Source organism: Lampetra fluviatilis, chromosome 13 (genome assembly GCF_964198595.1).
Source record: "Lampetra fluviatilis chromosome 13, kcLamFluv1.1, whole genome shotgun sequence".
NCBI lineage: Eukaryota > Metazoa > Chordata > Hyperoartia > Petromyzontiformes > Petromyzontidae > Lampetra > Lampetra fluviatilis.
In genome coordinates, this window is record NC_136287.1 from 3593756 (window position 1) to 3615208 (window position 21453).

The 21453-nt window shown below is 43.9% G+C and overlaps 3 protein-coding genes across 5 annotated transcripts in view; 1 reads left to right on the plus strand and 2 right to left on the minus strand.

Annotated features, from left to right (window-relative positions):
• Positions 1-2475, minus strand: part of EPG5 (ectopic P-granules 5 autophagy tethering factor) — a 46532-nt gene extending 44057 nt beyond the window's left edge. For both annotated transcript variants that reach the window (XM_078862061.1, XM_078862060.1), the window contains exon 1: positions 2312-2475. In XM_078862061.1, the coding sequence (XP_078718187.1) occupies positions 2312-2368 (57 nt within the window). In that variant the 5' untranslated portion in view covers positions 2369-2475. The remainder of the gene's footprint in view (positions 1-2311) is intronic.
• Positions 2476-4599: 2124 nt separating this feature from the next.
• SKIC8 (SKI8 subunit of superkiller complex) lies at positions 4600-10813 on the plus strand. 2 transcript variants are annotated; one of them, XM_078862056.1, is made up of 11 exons: positions 4600-4697; positions 5344-5394; positions 6722-6749; positions 6891-6996; positions 8035-8207; positions 8956-9104; positions 9216-9309; positions 9455-9548; positions 9931-10023; positions 10131-10209; positions 10383-10813. In XM_078862056.1, the coding sequence occupies exons 2-11, from the start codon at positions 5383-5385 to the stop codon at positions 10470-10472; spliced, it is 918 nt and encodes a 305-aa protein (XP_078718182.1). In that variant the 5' UTR covers positions 4600-4697; positions 5344-5382; the 3' UTR covers positions 10473-10813. The 2 variants fall into 2 exon arrangements, with proteins under 2 accessions (XP_078718182.1, XP_078718181.1); XM_078862055.1 differs by having other exon boundaries at positions 4620-4703.
• A 4-nt stretch (positions 10814-10817) lies between these two features.
• LOC144935428 (dnaJ homolog subfamily A member 1-like) lies at positions 10818-19143 on the minus strand. Its single transcript, XM_078862054.1, has 9 exons — positions 18906-19143; positions 16902-17062; positions 15769-15952; positions 15119-15223; positions 14487-14714; positions 13854-13968; positions 13506-13621; positions 12157-12257; positions 10818-11580 (listed from the first exon to the last, which is right to left on the minus strand). The coding sequence occupies exons 2-9, from the start codon at positions 17031-17033 to the stop codon at positions 11350-11352; spliced, it is 1212 nt and encodes a 403-aa protein (XP_078718180.1). The 5' UTR covers positions 17034-17062; positions 18906-19143; the 3' UTR covers positions 10818-11349.
• Positions 19144-21453: the final 2310 nt, after the last annotated feature.

Genomic DNA, 21453 nt, shown 5'->3' on the forward strand with positions numbered 1-21453 from the left:
TTCCCATTATAGCCCAGCATGACAACTTGTTTTTAATACGTGTCTAATTACTGAATGTTGACTTCATTATGTCTGTGAACTGTTAGACATGAAATTATACATGCACAAAAATATTGTCCATTGAGAACAAAAACACGTGTTAAAATTTCACAACATGTGGGTAACAAATCAAAATTAACCTCCTCACTGTCTACTCTTGTCATGCACATGTACAGCTTTTTGTCAATCTACTGCTGGATGAAGGCTCCCCACACCGTTCGGGCAGTGGGGATTATCAGACCATAAATCACCACGCTGGTTAGTGCGTGTTGATGAAGAGAGCATAGTTGTGGCACCGTAGTAGTACAGTACGATGGATTTTAAGGCAATGCCCACAACGTAGCGCTGCAGCCTACAACACCTGTTATGCAATGTGCTTACTCATTCAAGTACTAGCCAGGGTCAATATAGCCTAGCTTCTGAGCTCTGAAGAGATGACGTGCATTCCAGTTGATTTGGTCATCAGCGTCTTCTACAACAGTATATAAACGGTGAAGTGACAAAACGATAAAACTAGAACGCAGGCACACAACAGTGGGTCTTTCTTCATGAGATACACACATGGAGGCAATTACAGTAGCAAACATGAGAACCCATGATTAGCATGTTTGCCAATAAACTCAGCTATGTAAATGTCCTCCGTTGATTCACGTTCGGTCAACCAGCAAAACGTTGCACAGTACTGAATATAGTAAGTACGTAATCTGTCAAAAAAATACAGCGGAAAAAATGTAAGAGGCACATGACAAGCACACTAGATTCCCACACAAGCGCTGGCGAAAATATTTGGGGCTGTAAAGCCCCAGGAATTTAAACTTATGCTACGTTTCCATGACATACAAAGCAAAAGACTTTGGAATTGGATTTTGGGTCATGGGGGCTCTAAGTTCTAGATTAGAGACTACAGGTGTTCATTAATGGTAGAAATTACAGGGATCAGAGATATAGGCTAGAAATCTTGAAGTGATCAGGTTTTAGGCTCCAAGAACCAATGATTTTGGATTCTAGGATCCAAGGTTTGAGGCATCAAGAAACCTGGCTTTAGAACTCTTGAAAACCCATTATTTCGGAACCAGAAACCCAGGGCTTGGGGCCCAGGAATTAAGAAGACACGTAAAATCAAGGTTTGTGACGTTAGGAAGCCAGGCTTTAACACTCAGAAAATACAGTCTGGATATCAGAGGCGCAAAGTCTCGAGTCCTAAATATCACCAGAATTTGGGACTAAAAGACTGCAGGCCTTTGGACCAATAAAGCCCAGGCTTTGGAACAGTGACCCCAATGTTTAGGGTCCCTGCGGATACCCCAAAATTCAAGACTAGCACCCTGAGAATCCAGACTTTAGGATAGAGAAACACAGACATTAGGACTCAAGGAGCCGCGGTTTAAGGACCAAAGGGACAGATTTTATGTCATCCAAAGATGCAAGGCTTCGGGACCCATGGTACCCAGGCTTTTGACACGTAAACAAGACACCTCTTTGGAACCTGAGACACCAATGTTCAATCCTGTACTGTACATACATACAAAACAAAGGTTTCACTTCCTACAACACCAATACACTTCAGGAACCAGGGACACCAAGGCTCAAGAACCAAGGCAGCCAATGTTTGGATGAATACATTGTGCCCCATGACCCCAGGGTTCATGACCCCGGGGAAACGAAATGTCCGTGGGGAAACCAGAAACTCCCCGAGTTTGAGACCCAAAATACTTCAGGAACCAGGGACACCAGGGACACCAAGGCTCAAGAAACAAGGCAGCCAATGTTTGGATGAATACATTGTGCCCCATGACCCCAGGGTTCATGACCCCGGGGAAACGAAATGTCCGTGGGGAAACCAGAAACTCCCCGAGTTTGAGACCCAAAATACTTCAGGAACCAGGGACACCAGGGACACCAAGGCTCAAGAACCAAGGCAGCCAATGTTTGGATGAATACATTGTGCCCCATGACCCCAGGGTTCATGACCCCGGGGAAACGAAATGTCCGTGGGGAAACCAGAAACTCCCCGAGTTTGAGACCCAAAATACTTCAGGAACCAGGGACACCAGGGACACCAAGGCTCAAGAACCAAGGCAGCCAATGTTTGGATGAATACATTGTGCCCCATGACCCCAGGGTTCATGACCCCGGGGAAACGAAATGTCCGTGGGGAAACCCAGAAACTCCCCGAGTTTGAGACCCCCCCCCAGACCCGTTTACCCAAAGTCTGTGGGTCTCACAGACTCCCCCGGTCACCCGCGATGGGCCCCGCGAGAGAACGACCCACCTTGGCCGGGGCCGCGCGCTGTCTTTGTTTACGACGAGGCCGCACGGCTTCCGCCATGCCGCCACTGACGCCACCACCACCACTACTACTACTGCCGCCACCGCCGAGTCGTAAACATCCCACTGCGCTTGCGCATGCCCCGGACACCCTCGGCAACCACGTGACCCGTGCGGCGTTCTGTGCAGGCTATGGAATGTAAACAGCTGATGGAGGGGGAGGTTTGAAAGGAGGGGGGGGTTGAAGGGGGGGGGGGTTTGAAGGGGGGGGGTTTGAGGGGGGGGCGGTTTGAAGAGGGGGGGGGTTTGAAGGGGGGGGGGTTGAAGGGGGGGGGTTTGAGGGGGGGGCGGTTTGAAGAGGGGGGGGTTTGAAGGGGGGGGGGTTTGAAGGGGGGGGGGTTGAAGGGGGGGGGTTTGAGGGGGGGGCGGTTTGAAGAGGGGGGGGTTTGAAGGGGGGGGGGTTGAAGGGGGGGGGTTTGAGGGGGGGGCGGTTTGAAGAGGGGGGGGTTTGAAGGGGGGGGGGTTGAAGGGGGGGGGGGTTTGAGGGGGGGGCGGTTTGAAGAGGGGGGGGTTTGAAGGGGGGGGGGTTGAAGGGGGGGGGTTTGAGGGGGGGGCGGTTTGAAGAGGGGGGGGTTTGAAGGGGGGGGGGTTGAAGGGGGGGGTTTGAGGGGGGGGCGGTTTGAAGAGGGGGGGGTTTGAAGGGGGGGGGTTGAAGGGGGGGGTTCGAAGGAAGGGGGCAGGCAGTGACGTCACTGCGTGCTGAATTGGCACAAAAGGTCAACACAGATGCGGTCCGTTCCGCCTCCTGTGCCCCCTGGCACAATTGACGCAAGGGCATTCATTCGTTGAAATTGTAAGCAAACCATGGACCGGTTTTCAACTTTTTTTTTCGATTTAAAGCTTTCGTGACTGCAGGGATTCATCTTCTTGGTTCTTTCGGTAAAGTCACGTAGAAGGGAAGTAATAAAATAATGAAATGTTATTTTATTGGTTTATTTTTATTATTTTATTATTTCCCTTCTACGTGACTTTACCGAAAGAACCAATAAGACTGTTTTCAACTGTCAATGTCTCATCAGCATTCCATTCGGGCTCGCTTGAACCAATGCTGATGCATTGCCAGACGTGTATAGGCACAGATGCTCTCTGTTGGATATATTGAACCAGAGTTCGACGCAAAACTTTAGGCTGTTCAGTAGTACATTGTGCAGTCTTCGCGAGTGTCGTTGTAGATTGTATAAGTACTGTACTGTAACTAAACGAGCAGACGAGCCGGCTTACTTACTCAATGTTGACCTATGGACATTCCTTTTCCCCAAGTGTCCTGTCCCTTTTACGATTCACGCTTAACAGATTAGATAAAACCCATTAAGGAATGGATAAGAGCATAATGTAGTGAATGAATAAAATTGTTGGTGCTCATCTGTTTTCACGCATGACGCATTTCTGAAAATGCCACATTCCCATGGGCGGGGTCGAGTTCATCCGTAAAGCGTGCAATTGGCACAGCCCAGAAAATATGAATCAATGCCGTAATTATAATCTATATTGGGGGGGGACACATCCCCCCAATAATTCAAATATGCTCAAAATGTCCCCCCCCCCCATGTATTGCTATAAAATAGATTTGTTTATATGATTGTGGTTATGGTTGTACTTTATTAATCCCTAATATATGCCATTACATACAATGAAACAAGAATAGGTAAAAAAGAAAAAAACAGAGCAATATAATACAATACACTATTAGACATTATTGTAAAAAATAAAATAAAAAAGTCCATCCTATGTGTTATAGAATTTTTTTATATTTTAGGCAGGAAATGGCAGGATATTAGTTTTCAAATTTAGATTTTTTTTTCTGGGGGGGGGAAGATGTGGTCACCCCCCCCCCCCATGTTGACTCCATGGCTACGGCCTTGAGATCAATTGTCAGACTCCACGCCGATTTGCAGTGCATTTCATCACATGCAGTGGCTTTGATGTTACCACACCACGCCATCGCTTCCTTCTACCAGACACCCAACCTCCAAACGTCTTGCTCTGGTATCCCAACCATACTTTCACACCAATATTTTACCATCAGATGGCTTTCACGCCATTACATTAAACGACTGATGAATTGATGAGTTAATTTAATACACGGCTTAATTTCTCAATTAATATTTGCCGAGTCGTTGGTAGAGCGGTAGTAGCCACAGCAACAGCGAGAGATATACTCGATGTGGTGTGCTGGCTTCGGGAATATCAAGCCCTGAACACTGAATATCGATCAGCTGAATGGGATTGGTCCACGTGACCGCAAAATCACGCGGTGCGAGATCTCGCGAGACATTCTCGAAGTCTCGTGAGAGTTGGCGGCGTGGAGGTGGCAACGAAGTCGCCGCTTGGTAAATGTGCGAATTTTGTTTATATAAAAATACTATTATGTTACGTCATTGGGCGCGCTAAGTTATTTGTTTAGCATATTAACTGTTTGGCGCCGTATTGTCGCGATGTTTGTTTGGATTTAATTTAAAACGCGGGTTACGTGTCAGTTGAGCTGGTCACTGTGGTGGGACTAGAATAACTAGGCCCTCATTGAATTCCTAGTTGACACTCGTGTAAATGTATCAATAAACAAGGGATATTTACAATAGCTCCTTTTTATATCTAGGAAAGCCTCGGCGAGTCTAAAGACTTGTATTCAGGAGGGCTCTGCTACATTGGGGTGCTTGGCCGATGCAGCTCGTATCGCTTGTTTAAGCCCCAACCAGCGGTAACAATTTCACATTCATTTGGACGATTTTTTGACTGCACCCCATACCAATTTTACTTTACCACATAGTGGTGCTCTTGATATTAATCCAGCATGCAAGCCGTACGCCACCCGGCGGGACCTAGGTAAAGGTTTGCAATAGGTGTGTCTATGCGGTATTTTTAGTTTTTTGTCCCCCCCCACACACCTCCGATAAGCACGGTTGGCTACGTATGGTGAGAAAGAAGTTCAACATACATACGTACTTATAGATTTGGTTAATTTGTGCTGTCTTACAGACTCGACCTGCCCGATAGAGTCACGTCATTCAGCCCAGCATGACCACGCAGGTAAAGGGGGGGGGCATGTTTTAATTTACAGTGGCACGACAATAGAGCGTTTTGTTTCATGGATGAACAGGAAAGTCGATTTTTCAAAATGCACTTGTGTCTTTGGAACCCAGGTCTGTGGTTTGACCATTTATAGCTGCGTGACTTGATGTTAACGTTCAAGACTTAAAGCCCCGAATCGGGTGGAATTCGCTTAATTTTGACTTTTAAACGAAGACCGCGCCTATATTTCAAGACGGTCCTATCTTGTTATCTTAGCAACAACATCCCCTCATCTACCCCTCGCACTTTCCAAAAGATGAACAGTCTGATCTTGATTTGAAGCTTTCGTGACTGCAGGAATCCATACTCTTTGGTTCTTTCGGTAAAGTCACGTAGGTATAAAATAAAATAAATCACGACGTTTCGGGCGCAACACAAGCGTACGGCATCATTATACCTACGTGACTTTACCGAAAGAACCAAAGAGTATGAACAGTCTGAGCAATATATGACATTACTGCAGTTCACTACATTTGTACACAGAGGAATACGAGTTCCTGTAGTAATACAGTATATTACATATAAATAAAAACAATAACTGCACTTAGTACGACAGTCTGTTACATACCAGAAAAGGACATAAATGTACTAGAGTATTACAGAATCTTGCATAGTGCAAATTAGAGCAATAAACACATTAGTCCTGTAATACATTACATTAAATGTTAATTGCACTTACTGATATCATTGACGTGTGGCTCCCTTAACTCTTGGCTGTGTGATTAGAACACTGTTTAGAGGTCGGTGGTTTTACCGGGCAGTGCAGCAGTTGAAACAATGGGCATGTCTTAAATCCGTCTCCTCTGTCCACCCAGCAGTAGAAATGAACCACAGTCGGATGGCAGGTCCGTATGTGGTGGGATAATGTGTACTGCTAACTTCTCCATCTGGCCATCGTTAAAGAGTAAGCCAACTAACCCTCTTAAGATGTGCTATCTAATGTTCGCGGTAGTAGACGACCTGCCTGTAATAGAATAAGCGAGCAATTGCAGGGCTGCACCTTGTTGTAATGTATGCTATACCCATGGACCAAATACTTCTGACAGCCGATGTTTGAAAGCCTCAAATGGATCAGCATTGTGGATTGTGAAACTCACTTCAAGAGGTGATCACATGTGGGGAAATAATTCATTTTAGCTGCGACAATGGTCATTTGTTTGGCTTGGTGTGTAAAATCCTGACTGGTGCAATATATAGTATAGTGAGAGTACTGTAGTGATGGATGTTATTTCTCTTCAAAAAATTTGGTTCAATGTATATTTACATACTAATTTCCCCATTGCAGTACAGCATCCAGTTCAAGCAAGAACAAGGTGGGTTTATATTTTTTTCTGTACAATCATAATTCGAATGATATAATCGTATTTGCAATACACATTTTACACTGTGCTATGCAAGTACAGCAAAATTACATGGCAGTAGCCAAGTACAATGTTTACCGCTTTCCGCCGCAGCCCATGAGGATGCCATCTGGTCAGTGGCGTGGGGAAAGAACGAAAAGGACGGCACGGACAATATCATCACAGGCTCCGTGGATGACCACGTCAAGTGCTGGAAATGGTGCGCGATTCACAGGAAGAAAGAGAAGGGAGTCCAAGGGAGTTTAACTATGATGCACTGCCCTTGCTCTAAAACACAACCATGCCAATGTCTGGAGTGTCATAATAAAAGTCTGATAAAGCATTGCATTTTGGTAACACATTTATTGTTGAATGGATAATTTTTACAAGGCCAAATGCCCTTTCAACACAGTAAAATCACAGCAAGCCACTGACTAACCGGATTTTGCATTTAGCCACTCCATGTTCGTTAAATAATAAAATAATTGCGGTCTCCACGACTCTCATTGGAGCACGTGTAAGCAGTCCCTACCACCCACCTTGCAGCCCATTAGTGAAAGGATTAGGATTTAGCACCGGTGTTTTTTTTATTTTACAGTAATTGTAGAGTGTTTTTGCTTCGTGTTTTGTTTAACTCGGTGTTAGCATCTTTACTTTCCTTACTTGGTTTTAATATTTTTGTCTATTGCTATTTTCAGGATTATGTTTATCATTTTTTCCCTCTTAGCTTTTTTCATGTTTTCAGGTTTAGTTTATTTTTATCCCTCCACTTTCATATTGATTGCTTTTTGAAGCTATTTTGCACTAGTTATATAAGTCTTGGAACACAACATACTACAACGGTGAGGACTGTACATCACAGTGACACTAATAAACGTAACAGTAATGGATAGTCATGTAGGTTATATTACGTAACCTATATCACATTTTACTGTATTTGCAGTAGAATGCATGCACAATTCCTTTTTTATGTGTTTGTAATGTTAGGTGTAATGTAGTGTTCTTAGAAATATATTACAGACGTTTTCATTGTAGCAGCTAGCTAGACGTTTTAGCTCGCTGGACCAGTATTCATATTTGCCTGGCTAGCCAATGTTTTACTGTATTTGCTTGAAACAGCTTAATAGCCACAATAAAAAAAACTCTTGACAGGAACTATCATTAATTCAATCCGTTTCTAGCTCTTTTCCCCAAGCTAAGTCCCAACTTAAGCCAACTAAGCCATTAACAGGGCATTTTCCCTCTGGTTGTCGTGCAGGGCGGATGATAAGCTGGAGCTGCAGTGGACATTGGAGGGCCACCAGCTGGGAGTGGTGTCTGTGGATATCAGCCCTACAGGGGCACTAGCAGCCTCCAGCTCTCTGGATGCAAACCTTCGCCTCTGGGACCTGGAGTGTGGCAGTGAGCTCAAAACGATCGATGCAGGACCAGGTCATACAAATTATTTAAGCTGGGACACTTCCTAACTGTTAATGTGTTCAACACTTCACGCAACTTTATTTGTTCGTAGGACAGTTAACATTTCACTTTACTGACAAGACAGTCCATGATAAATAAGCAGCATTGATCACATGCAACATGCACACATCGTGCTTCTCAAAAGTCATATCATCTGAAATTGTGCAATTACCTTCCACAGACTTGTCTAGATTGGCCGACTGCCGCATGCTTGCTTGCTTGCAATTACATCCTCCACCATTTTTGCACTGTCGCTGCTTTATGAAGTGACATCTTTTTATGCTACTTCAAATGCATGAATTCTTCCTGTTGTTTGAGTATATACCCTTCTCCTAAGCAGGTATCTTTCTCGTTTGGTTACAGCACCATGTAAATGTAAAACAATTTATTTCGTGATACTGCATTGGCAGTAGTCCACAAGCACAAATAACAAAAACTCATCACATTTGTCAATAACACTTCACAGAGGCTAGAGGTAGTTTGTATTTTGTTAGCCAAGCAGCCGGCCTGTAGACTATAGGATATCCCAAGAATGGTACTACTCTTCCATACTCTTCCCCCTTGCTTCTGGGTCTCACACCATGAGTCAATCCTTTGCCACTTGTGTGTTGTCAGAATAACTGCTACACCTACACCCGTCCGTTTCTGTCAGTATTCTGCTACCATTGTATCAAAGGAAATTCAACAGGTAATTAATTATCTCTTTTCTTTTCCTTGACAGTGGATGCCTGGTCAGTAGCGTTTTCCCCAGACTCAAGGTTCTTGTCTACAGGCAGTCACATGGGGAAAATAAATATCTTCGGCATTGAAAGTGGCAAAAAGGAGTCCACTCTCGACACAAGAGGAAAATTCATTCTCAGCCTTGCCTACGTAAGCGTTGCCATCACTTCGTAACTTGAGGCACATTACAGTTTTCAAAATGACGTGTGGCCGATTCTCAGATGTTTTGAGTTCATATACATGTTTTATCTCTTCTGCTAGAGTCCCGATGGTAAACACTTGGCTAGTGGTGCCATAGATGGCATCATAAACATTTTTGACATTTCAACTGGCAAACTTCTCCATACGCTAGAAGGTAAGGAGCACTTAACATTCTATGATGCATATCGTGCCATAGACATGCATATACTGCATAATTGTAAAAAAAAATTGCTTGACCAATATTGAATGTTATTTTTGCTAACAATGAAGTTATTTCCTTTTACCTTGGACACGTGGAGGCCATGCTATGCCCATTAGGTCTCTGACCTTTTCTCCGGACTCCCAACTTCTGATCACTGCCTCGGACGATGGTTACATCAAAATATATGATGTGTGAGTAGATCTTCAATTCACCTTCTTGTGAATGTTTACCTTCTATGTTTGGGAATATACAGAGGAGAATTTAGTGTGTCACACAAGGAGATCTTCTTGGCGGGACAATTATGAGATGCCATCGTTTTGTGAGCAACGTTTTAAACTAACCCTTAATTGTTGAACAATTAAAATGAACAACATTTTTATTGAATGGTTTAGGTGATAAGTGTGGTATTGATTTTCTATCACCAAATATTGTGCGGGTTATAGGAGCTTTTAGTGCTCACCGAAGCTCTTGCCAGCATCAAATGTATTGTATACAACAAACGGCAGTGGATACTAGCTAGTTGTGCAAGTGGAATTAAATGTGTGTAATTCAGAATTACGCAATTTCTTGCAGACAACATGCAAAATTGGCAGCGACTTTGAGCGGACATGCCTCTTGGGTTCTGAACGTGTCCTTTTGTCCTGACAATACCCACTTTGTGTCCAGGTGAGTTTGTTTTTATACAAGCTGAACATTTTATATATTTTTTTCTTTTGTTGTTTATTTCCTCTGAAGCAAGCAAGCTTGCTTATTAACCAATTATTTTTTTACAGCTCTTCGGATAAAAGCGTAAAAGTGTGGGACTGTGGGTCCAGGACATGCGTGCACACATTTTTTGACCATCAGGACCAGGTAAACCTTTAAACACAAACCATTGTACCATTGCCCCTTTGTCCTAATCTGTAAATCACTGTGTATCTGCAGCACCTCCTACTGCTTTGTCTAGTATCCATGGGTATGCCAGTGACTTTGATTCTGGTTGCCCATGCAGTTGTGCTGTGCCTTTTTACCACCCATTTCTGTAGGTGTGGGGTGTGAAGTACAACAGCACTGGCTCCAAGATCGTCTCTGTTTCTGACGACAGGGCAGTTCACATTTACGATTGCCCCATGTGATGACAAGGCACATTACAGCAACTGGCAGCGATCAAATGGACTAGACAAAGGTCTACAGTTGAGCTGTAAATGTAAAAAGTATTTTTCGATTTCGTGTATAAAAATGTAGACATTCTGCAAGCATTGTTCTAATCCAAATTTGCTTTCACTCATTCCCTTTCCACTTCGTTTAATATTGTTGCGGCATGTATTTGAAATTCCTGGAACTGCTTCGATTATTGCATTAAAGTTTATATATTAAATTGTTTTAAAAATACTCTCAATATATTGTCATATATTCACGGTTTACCGAACCTGGAAAGACATCCATAATGCATTTCATAAAACTATATCGAAACATCTCAATATGTCACATCAATTGTTTTATTGTGCTGCTGGTAACTTTTGAAGTCAACCTTATACAGATTAACCCACAACCAGTGTAATACGATTTACATTTGTGGGGACATTTTTGGAAATACAGAAATGGAATATCTACCTGAAGCTTTTCCAACACAAGGGTTTTTTTGTACAATTAAGGGCATATTGACACAAATTCAGATTGCACATTTACATAAAATACATTGAAAGTGAAGGATAGCCACACCCAGATGGGTTGAGAACCCGATAGAAATCACACTTGATGCATCCTAAATCTACACAAACGATCAAAGATATTAAGTTTTTTGTTGCTGGCATTTTGTACAAACCTGCTGAGAAAGTTATTTGCAAAGGGGCCTGTTGCCCAACTGTACAAAAGTGGTCATTGCTTTGCAAGTCTCAAACAAATGCACCAAAGTCAACCTGATCTGGGCTTGGTCGTGCCCCCACGTAAATCCGCTTCTATATTTGGAAGGCAACGGAGGGGGGCGAGTGCTGAACGTGGAAATAAAAGTGCTCATGAGGTCTGACATGGCATGCCACGTGGCTGATGGTAGTCTGCTTCATCGTCCTCCATGTACACCTGTCCGGCGTAGTGGCTGTGGTACCGCCCGTGTGCCGGGTCCAGCTCTGTAAGCACCACCACCTCGGTATCGTCTGACTGCACGTAGCGCTCACGCCGAGGCAGCACGGCTTCCAGCTGCGGCAGTTTGTGCGCCGGCAAGAATCCCGCCAACGGGAACTTCACCTGCACGACCACGAGGAGACGAGAAACGTCAGTTGCTATGGTGCAAGAAATCGATGGTTATAGCGACAGTTGAATTGTGTTGTCATGATTATACTTTGAAATGTGTCAAATTGCCTGACGTGACAAGGAGGTGGTGCGCCATTAATCCAGCAATTGTTGGTATATTACAGATTTCTGAAAATCCCAAACCTGTTATTTGCCCAGAAGAAGCATTACAACTCATGGGTGTGTCATGAACGTTTAAACGGACTTTCTAGGTACTCTGGTTTGCTCCCACATGCAGGACCATCCTAAAAAAATAATCGAGACTAGACGAAGCCTTCTTAAATCAATTTATCTCCTGTATATTACATCATTTAGACCAAGAGTACAATAATGGACCCAAACATTAGTAAAGAGACAATGTTGTATTTTTAACTAAACACCAATTGGCCAAGCTTGTTGAGAAAAATGGTTGGGTTTCCAAATTGTGTGATCAAGCCTGCATTTAAGTTAATCTTTACAAAAGTGCTTTGCAATGAGTAGGTTTATTTGCAGTTATGCCAACTTTAGTTGGTACAATATGTTGTCCCTTACGCTGAATTGGATGATGAGGCGTCCTTTCTCAAATGGGTCACGATACAGAGGCATGCCTTCATTCAGTATGCACTTCACATCGCCTTCTTTGATGACCTCACCTGTAAGGAAAGTGGGAAAATTAGCATTTGCAAGTGTTGCACAGGTGTAATGGCAGGGGCCAGAATATAAAAAAGTATCTTACGTTTTGTGGCAAGTACAACAAGTTACAATTGCCACAACAGAAATAACACAAAATTCCATTGCAGATGCAACTTTGTATACTTGAAAAGCTTTCACGCATGTGTAGTGACATGACGTCACTACTGTGTTGGGACTATGAGTGTAGTGACATGAAGTCACTACTGTGTTGGGTCTACGGGTACTGTAGGCGGCATGTCACTGAGGTCGCATCAGGCCGTGACACTGCGTAAACCCGACAGAACACGTGACCGGACGAAGGGGGGCCAGGAGCCCCAGTGGGGAGCTTGGTGGTCACGTGGTAAGGAGCCCTGACTTTCCCGAAGGATCGGGAAGGGGGGCGTTACCGAGGGCGGGGCTGGCCACGCCCCCCTTCCTGAAGGATCGGGAAGGGGGGCGTGGCTGAGGGCGGGGCCGGCCACACTGCAGCAGTTATAAGCAGGGTGTGAAGAGACAGAGTGGCTGTTCAACCCCGGGATGAAGATGCCATCAGCAGTCCTATTATCTTCGTCCGTGACCAGGCAGCCCGTTAACCTGCCCTGGTCACGTTATATAGTATTCCCCCGAGTGTTAGTTACATTTATTATATATATAGTGTTCAAGTTGTTCCGTTAATAAATAGTGTTGCCTCCAAGTTGGGTGTGCGCCTCAATCGAACCCGTTACACATGCATAGGTTTAATGAAGGCCTAAAATAACATTTAATATGTAATTGAACAAGTACGCAGTATGCTAATTGTAATGTTTTTGAATAATGTTGCAGCAACTAAGTTTAAAGCTTGCTGACAAGCTTTAGTGAATAAAAGCCTCTACAAGATAAATTAATTACAGTGACTAGCACACACCCTACCTCTAGTGATGTCAGATTAGTGGTGTTATTTGTGCAAGTCGCCGTGTATTTGACAGCGATGCACGATGGCTATTGGAAGAAGAGCTGCACGGTGCGAATTGGTGTTGTTCCTGCCGGCGCCACGATTTTTTTTCAGACTGAAAATGTGAGCACGTCGTTCTGCGTGATGCCGTGACCCAAACAAGGTGAGATCCGTTGAATTGGATGGATTTAACAATAAAGGGAAAACATAAATGTTAGACCACTGCAAAAAGCTGACACATTGTGGTATTGGAATGTCTTAGCGCAAACTCATGACTGCATTAAATCAGTATACTGACCTTGATGAGACGTGATGAGGATTGTTCGGTTGTCGAGAGTCTTGATGGATCGCTGAAAACCACACAGTGCCTCAACTAGCTCAATTTCAATTTTCATCACCAGATCGTCTTCTCTCCTGCATAATAAATGGCACAGTGGCAATGAGAGTACATTGTGTATTGGGTTTGTAATAAGACAGTAAACTAGTGAAAATTGTAAAATATCACAAGATGCTGCGTTAACACAGACTAGATTTACAGAATCAACACTTGCCACTGTATTCCCTAAGAGCCATTTTAACATCTGAGTTACTATTTTTATCGACTGTTTTGTGAAGAATGGTTATGAATGTCTGGTCACCAATATACCTGTGAAACACAGGGTGTTCTTTTTGGTCGAGAACGATGACGATGTGCCCAGGTTCGAGGTCTGGATCCTGGTCGCCCTCGCCATACAATGTAATTTTCTGGCCATCCTTCATGCCTGCCAAAATATTTCAAGCTTAAGAAATTCTAAGGCACACATTTGGTTACAATGAATACGTTTTATTTATAGCAAGAGACAGATATCTCAATGCAGAACTCCATTAACCACACTTAATAAGCACAGATATTGGGGAAAATAAATCGAGGGCATTAAAATAAAACAACCATCATTTAGGAACTTGATGACTATCGTAAACAGGAGGGATGTAATCATTCCCTGCCTCCATGATTAGATGAATCGTCACAATTCGATAAATATATGTTTTTGCTCTGGTAGGGCAGTGGAAATGTGCTACCCCCAACTGTATAGACCACAAATCACTTGAAGGGATCTCGGAGGTAACTCTGTGATATCCGCTGCCATGGGCCTTCCCTAACACGAAGGGCTGCACTGCTCTGCACGAGATCTAAATGGATTCTTCATCTCATGACATTACACTGATAGTGCAATCAGGAAAATATTTGTATTCAGGTCAACATTTAAGAGAGATGTCAATTAACAAAACACAGCCTCACCCTTACTGATGTGCACCTCCAGGATCTTCTTCTCGCGAACGATCTTGCGCCCGTTGCAGTAGCGGCAGCGGTGCCGCGGGTTGATGCGCTCGCCATGGCCGTGGCACTCGGGACACACAGACTGGATCTGCTGCACCATGCCCAGCCCAATTTGCTGGATCTGCAGGTACATGCCTGTTCCCCGGCATGGCACACAGCGTTCCACCGCACCCTTGCGGCCCCCACGACCTGCCAGGCACGGCAATCACACAAAACCCCCATTTGTTGTTAGAAACTCGGTGTGGCAGATCAGCTTCAACATTTATGTGTCAGGGTTAGAAAGGCTGGCATGTAAGATACTGCATACACAAGAATGCTTATTGTACCAAAATACTACTGTAGATGTACATTAAACCTTGTTTTTGTAATGGAGAAAATATACTAGATCATATGCCTTAAAGCAGTTGCGAAATAATGAAATCACGAGTGACGCAATTTTGCAACATGGTGATTAAAATGGAATTCCAACAATAAAATGTTCACTTTCAGCTTATTTCATCCAAGTAGGGTGGATTGGCCAATTTTTGCAAAAGAATGTAAGTATTACTTGTTTCAATGGACAATCAAATGTCATGTGCTGGCCCCTGGCATACCTTCACACTTTGCACACAGCACATTTTTTTGAAGTGCCAGTTTTCTGGTTGAGCCATTGTACATCTCTTCCAAGCCCACAGACAACTGGTGTACAGCATTCTTGCCTGATGGAGACAAGAATGTCAGACAAAACTTTTAAACAAAGAGCTTAAACAAAGGGAAGAATCTAATAGCTGGTTACATACAACTCCTTAAGCAAATATTCATTTAACCTTAAACCATTCACAATGATAAATGAAAGGATTTTTTTAGTTAAAACATGTGATTCAACCTGATTTAAACCATGTGACAGCACACCAAGTAAATATTTCTCATTTTGCAAGTGAAAGATACAAATACACTCACATACTAGAGTATTTTATAAGTAGTATGCGCTTACACGCACTTTACACTCACGCAAATATTTATACACGCACACTTTGGTTTTGCGTGCCAGATTGATTATTTGCTCAAACCAATGTATCATTTCAAAGCTGCTGCTTGGAATGACATAGGGGCATAATTCTGTGTGGTGAAGTAAGAAGTCACACATATGCCCAATTGCTACTTTGGCTCTAATCCTGAAATAAATGGAGGTGGCAACGCCACAAAATCTGCTGCGAGGTCTCATGCCCGCTTGTCCAATCGTGATGACCTTGACAAAATGTACCTCTCCTTTCCCTCTGCATGCGGGTGCCGCCATTGAAGAAGAGGTCAAATATGTCCATGGGGCTACTGAAGCCGTTGCCACTGTTGCTGCTGCCCCCCTTGAGGGCTTGCTCCCCTCCCATGTCATAAAGCTCTCGCTTCTTGGGGTCCAGCAGAACCTCATATGCCTGGGAAATCTGTTTGAACTGTGTAAGCAAAAACAGAAGACAAGCCAACACACGCACGTTAGTGCCTGTCGGTATCTATTTTACAAGCCCATACGTGCAAGTTGCAGTGAGAATCCAAGCAAACTTTTGTATTCAATTTCATTAAATCTCATGATGGCTGGCAGCGCTCTAAATAGATGCCTATCTAGTGTGGCCAACTGCTGTAAATTTACAGCTGACTTTTCAGCTACATGAGATTGCAACGACCCTTCTGCGTCACCAAACGCCATATAAAATATTATGTACCATGTCACTCTATTGTAAAGTTATGAAGTCACACATAGCTCTCAGAGTTCACGTATCACTATACAAAGTGCACATTCATATCTTGCTTAGCAGAGAGTGCTGAGGTTACTGGTCGCTGACCAAGGAGTTTTGCAGTTTTATTTTTGTCCTGGACAGTAAATATGTTGTCGAGAGCTGTGGCTATAATGTTGTTATGTGGTGGGTGAAGGATGTCCTCAGTCTCTGGTTTTTCACTCGGCATGTAACAATTCACCTCCAAAATTCAACATGTTATGTTATTATTTTATTTCACTATTATATTAAATATTTTCACCTACTTAATAGTCTAATTTGTATTTTTTCGTATGTATCGTCTCATTCGCTTTGAGCTGAAACCTAAAATTTGCATATCATTCATGTAAATTTTATTTTCCTTTATTTCCCCTTTGTGTCTCAGTGCATTGTATTTTCTGAATATATTGAAGTGAATTCAGTTACTTTTTGTTAATAAGTGAAAAATAAATGCAAATTGGTATCCTTAATTTATTCTTACATGCGCAAATTGATGGGTGTGCTGTAAGCATATTAATACATTTTAATGGTAGAATCGATTAAGATTATAGATACCTCCTTTGTACTCCACCTCTCAACAAATGGCGTGTTTGAGAAGAACAAGATTAACTAAATAAATGAAACTGCTCACCTTTTCGCCTTCATTGGGGTTTTTGTCGGGATGGTACTTTAAGGCGAGTTTGCGGTATGCTTTCTTGAGTTCCTCGTGAGTGGCGTTTGTATTCACGCCCAAGGTGTCATAATAAGCAGTCTCCTTCACCATGGTTGCTCAGGCTGAGGTTGATGAGGCACCTGTTGACACACGCAGTCACGTCATGACACAATGGCAAATAACACTGAAGGCGGCTTGTCATTATTACATATCAGAAAATTGTGAATAGTTCCTTGTTTCCGTGACAGGTGGGGTTTTGGACAGTAAACTAGTGTATTTCCCAGCACAATCCACTGTTGTCTGAGGGATTCCACAAGCTGTGTCGGTTGTGGGGGTTATTTGGCCATACATCAACACACTGATCAGTGCAGACAGTGTACGCGTGGGAGCATCGTACAGCATGACAATCAATGTTTCTTCACTGGCCCCTGCTGCCCACCACGTAGCCCCCCGGCAGGCCTTTGACAACCTGTTTGTGTATGGTGGCCACCCATTCAAGCACTATCCAGGGTCAACCCTGCTTAGATTCTGAGATCTGGCAAGATTTGGTGCATTATGGGTGATTTGGCCACAAACCCTCAACACTTGCTATTCACCATCAACTAAAGACTTAAAAGATATCCCTATAACTGTGCATTACAAAAAATTGACCACTCCAGTGTTTCAATGAATAAAATCAATGACATGCTCTTATTACTGCAGGCTCTGAACAGGTAAAGCCTGTTTAATAAAGACCATACTAACAGGATCACACAAAGGGCAATGAACTAATCCTGATAACCATATCACGTATTTAAAAGAACATTTAAACTGAATCTCAATGGGCCCTCTAACGATTACATAACTGAAAATCATTGTGTGTGGGCAGGGAGGGGAATGAAGCCATCGCTTATATAAACGCCGGCATTTTTTTGTTTACCGAAATGTGGATCTCGCGGGCTTTAACACACAGAGTAACCAATACATCGCAGTGGATTCAATGGCAACGGATTGAAACGGGCTTCAGTTGTTTATCGATACGATCATCTCCTTGCATTTCACGTTGCACCACGGGTTATTTATTTGTGTGTGAGCATTCACCCCACACCACACACACACCAGGCATTGCGAAACGGACCAGCTGAGAATACGCAGAGCCGAACCGATGAAAAACAACTCAGGTTTAAGGTTCTTGTTGTTGCTTAGCACAGTGTTTCACAGCGTCTCAATTCATCACGATCTCGTTGGGTTTTAAACGCCACGCGAATTGTAATCGCCGTGGCTTTAAAGCCAACACGTGTGGCATCTTCTCGGCATTTTCTTATTCTACCCCCACCATCACAACCCACCAAGATCGTTGAAATTAAAATAGCCTCAGAACGTCCCGCATAATACACGGCACACCAAGTTCTGCGAAACATCTGCGGGGTACATTCCGTACTTAGTAGTTTATTACCACATCCCCGGTGATCAAACATTTGGGATTCGGAGCCAGTTTCGAACGCTCAGCCGAAACTGGGGACCGGCACTCGTCAGCCCGTCAACCCCTAACGCGCCCGGCTGATGCGATCATTATCAATTATTATAATCATCAATCAATCAATCAAATACGTGTGTTATAGAGCAATAATCCGTTTTAGTCGTGGGGGGGTAAATATTTGAATCGTGGCAACGTTTGGCCATGAGATGCAGCGTCGGCATGGGGGGAGGGCCCTTCATCCAACTGCGGATTTTGACGATAATCAATCAACCTTTAGTATCGATACGCACGACATTCGAGGCCACGTTTCAAACGAGCAAAACCTTTTTATATCCTCGCACACGTCCCTCTGTTCACAGTACAACCACATTAGCGGTGGTGGCTAGAGGAGGAGGAGGGTAATGGTTGTCAGCGGGTGTCGCCGGCCGGCCACAGGGTCCCGTCAACCACCCATCGCTGACCGGGCCCGTCCGTCACTTTCCCCGTAGCCGCACACGACACGAGAGAGAGAGAGACACACTTACCGGCTCAGAACAGGGGGAGAAGCCAGCGGTGGTAGAGCTGTTGTTGTCGTGGTGGTGGTGGTGATGGTTGTGGTGGTGGAGGGGGGTGGTTGTGGTTGTTTCTGCCGGTGCCCGATTTTTTTTCGCCGCCGCTTCGTGCGAGAGCAACGCGGGGTTTTGCCTATGGGGGTAGTAGTGGGGAGGGGGAAGGTTGTCCTGCCGCTCCGTCTTCACGAGAGAACGAGGAAATTTGGTACGGGGGGGTGGGTGGTGGTGATGAAGCAGAAGCTTCTGGAAGCCGGCACTGTGACGTCATAGGCGCCACGTGAAGGGACGGGAAAAAAAAGAGGCGGCGCTCCTCCCACGGCGCACGCAACGCTCGCCCCTTTACCCCCTAAAGATGCCCTTACAGCTGTTTAATTATAGACCACCCACCACCACCATCGTCCTCTCGCTGTGTTGTAACCCACCGGTGGTGGTGGTGAGAGTTGACGCGTCTGTGCTGCCCATGTTCACAAAGCCCTCTGTGTGTGTAGTCTTGTCTGTGTTCCCCATTCACCAACCCAGTGTATTCCCCATTCACCAAGCCAGTGTGTGTACCACTGTATCGTCTTGTCTGTGTTCCCCATTCACCAAGCCAGTGTGTGTACCAGTGTGTTGTCTTGTCTGTTCCCCATTAACCATGCTAGCGTGTGTACCACTGTGTCATCTTGTCTGTGTTCCCCATTCACCATGCCAGTGTGTGTACCAGTGTGTTGTCTTGTCTGTTCCCCATTAACCATGCTAGCGTGTGTACCACTGTGTCATCTTGTCTGTGTTCCCCATTCACCATGCCAGTGTGTGTACCACTGTGTAGTCTTGTCTATACTCCCCATTCACCAACTCAGTGTATTCCCCATTCACCAATCCGGCGTGTGTACCACTGTGTCGTCTTGTCTGTTCCGCATTCACCAACTCAATGTGAACCAGTGTGTCGTCTTGTCGGTGTTCTCCATTCTCCACTGACCAGCGTGGTGAAGTATGGTCAAGTAACCCTTCTGCACGACGTGGAGAGGCGAGGGAAGCCATCATCCAGCAGTGGATTTACAAAGGGACTGTAAACGTGTGGTACTCTGGCATGCCGGGGTGATATGAAAAACGAAACCGAACGGCCTTTACCCACGAAGCCACAACGTAAAATAAATATACCCGCACTGACCAACGTGACGGATCGCCAAATCCCTACGATTGGCGTTATAGTGGGCTAGGTGGCAGGCAGAACAAGCCTGTGTTGCAAAACCCATTGTGTATATATGCCACATGGATTCTCCTCGCCTTCACGAACCCGCGATGACTTGCGTGAAGTACGTCAGAAACCCCACCACAGCACGGGGAGGGCCCTCATTCAGCAGTGGGTTTACGAAGGGGCTGTAGAATTATCGTTGGAGATATACTCACTCTCAAGGATCCATGGAATGCCAAACATGTCAAACACACGTGCGTAGTGGTCGACAACCTTAGCTGATCAATGGCATCAACACCTGTAGATGTTTGAGGAACTGAAATGTTCATGTGAATTATTCAAATACTGTACCTTACTTATCGATACTGAATGTACAATACTAGGGAACTATGGTTAGGGGATTTACCAAGAAAACAGTATTAGGGTAGTGTACTTTAAATTTAAATATAATCGTGGGAAATGGCATGCAGTTAGGCTACCATGTACAATGGTCGATTAGTTTTTAGTTTCTGCAAACGAGTTAAACAGGAAACCACGCCGCATTTATTATTTGTGAATCACATGCTAGGAAAACTACATTTTTCAAGGGATTGTTGTCGAAACAGTTTCTACGTGGCTTTACCACTGACCACACTTTCTGGAAGTTTCTCATACGCATAACTTTATTAACATCTTTTTTTTAAAAAGAGACTTTACTAGTAACATCCTACAAAGATTACAGAACAGGAAGTGTGCTAATATTACATTAAAGATGCTTTACATGTGCTTTATATAAAAACAAAATAACAAAAGCCCCTTCACATTAATTTTGATGTTCAGTAAATTGACATTGTGCTCCTTTTCTGTTGCAGACCGCCAATATTATTTAAATAGCTCGATTGCAAACATTAAGTGAGCATGTTTACAAATCCAGTCATTAACTTGACTCAGAATGACAGCTTGACGAGTCATTACACAATTAAGCTGCCTAATCTGAACCAAGTACACACAGCAGTCTTCTCCTAAGACAACACTTGGGATTAAATTGCCACCTATCTTCTTCATAAAACGTGTACTGAGTCGATGAATCCAAAACTGAGTGGTGCATTTCATGTGGTTTAATCCCACTACAGTGGTTTTGTACCTGGCTACCACAACATTCATTTACAATGTATAATTGGATGTGCTCAGCTTTTGCAATGCGTGCAGTACAAAACTACGCAATTATTTTGAAGGCATGTGAAATGGCAAAGTGGTTACTCATTAGTCACTAAAATATCTAAATGGAATGTCAGTTTGTAAATACTACTTACGATATATACCATATTTAACAACTTGAAAGCATAAGAAAAATATCAATGTGCATTT

Excerpts from the sequence above, each read along its gene's own strand:
- SKIC8 (XM_078862056.1), top strand. Across the intron at positions 6,997-8,034 it reads CACGTCAAGTGCTGGAAATG|GGCGGATGATAAGCTGGAGC; the intron begins GTGCGCGATTCA and ends GTTGTCGTGCAG. Across the intron at positions 9,549-9,930 it reads TACATCAAAATATATGATGT|ACAACATGCAAAATTGGCAG; the intron begins GTGAGTAGATCT and ends AATTTCTTGCAG.
- LOC144935428 (XM_078862054.1), bottom strand. The coding sequence starts at position 17,033 with ATGGTGAAGGAGACTGCTTATTATGACACCTTGGGCGTGAATACAAAC. Across the intron at positions 15,953-16,901 it reads ACCCCAATGAAGGCGAAAAG|TTCAAACAGATTTCCCAGGC; the intron begins GTGAGCAGTTTC and ends TTGCTTACACAG. Across the intron at positions 13,622-13,853 it reads GAACACCCTGTGTTTCACAG|GAGAGAAGACGATCTGGTGA; the intron begins GTATATTGGTGA and ends TTTATTATGCAG.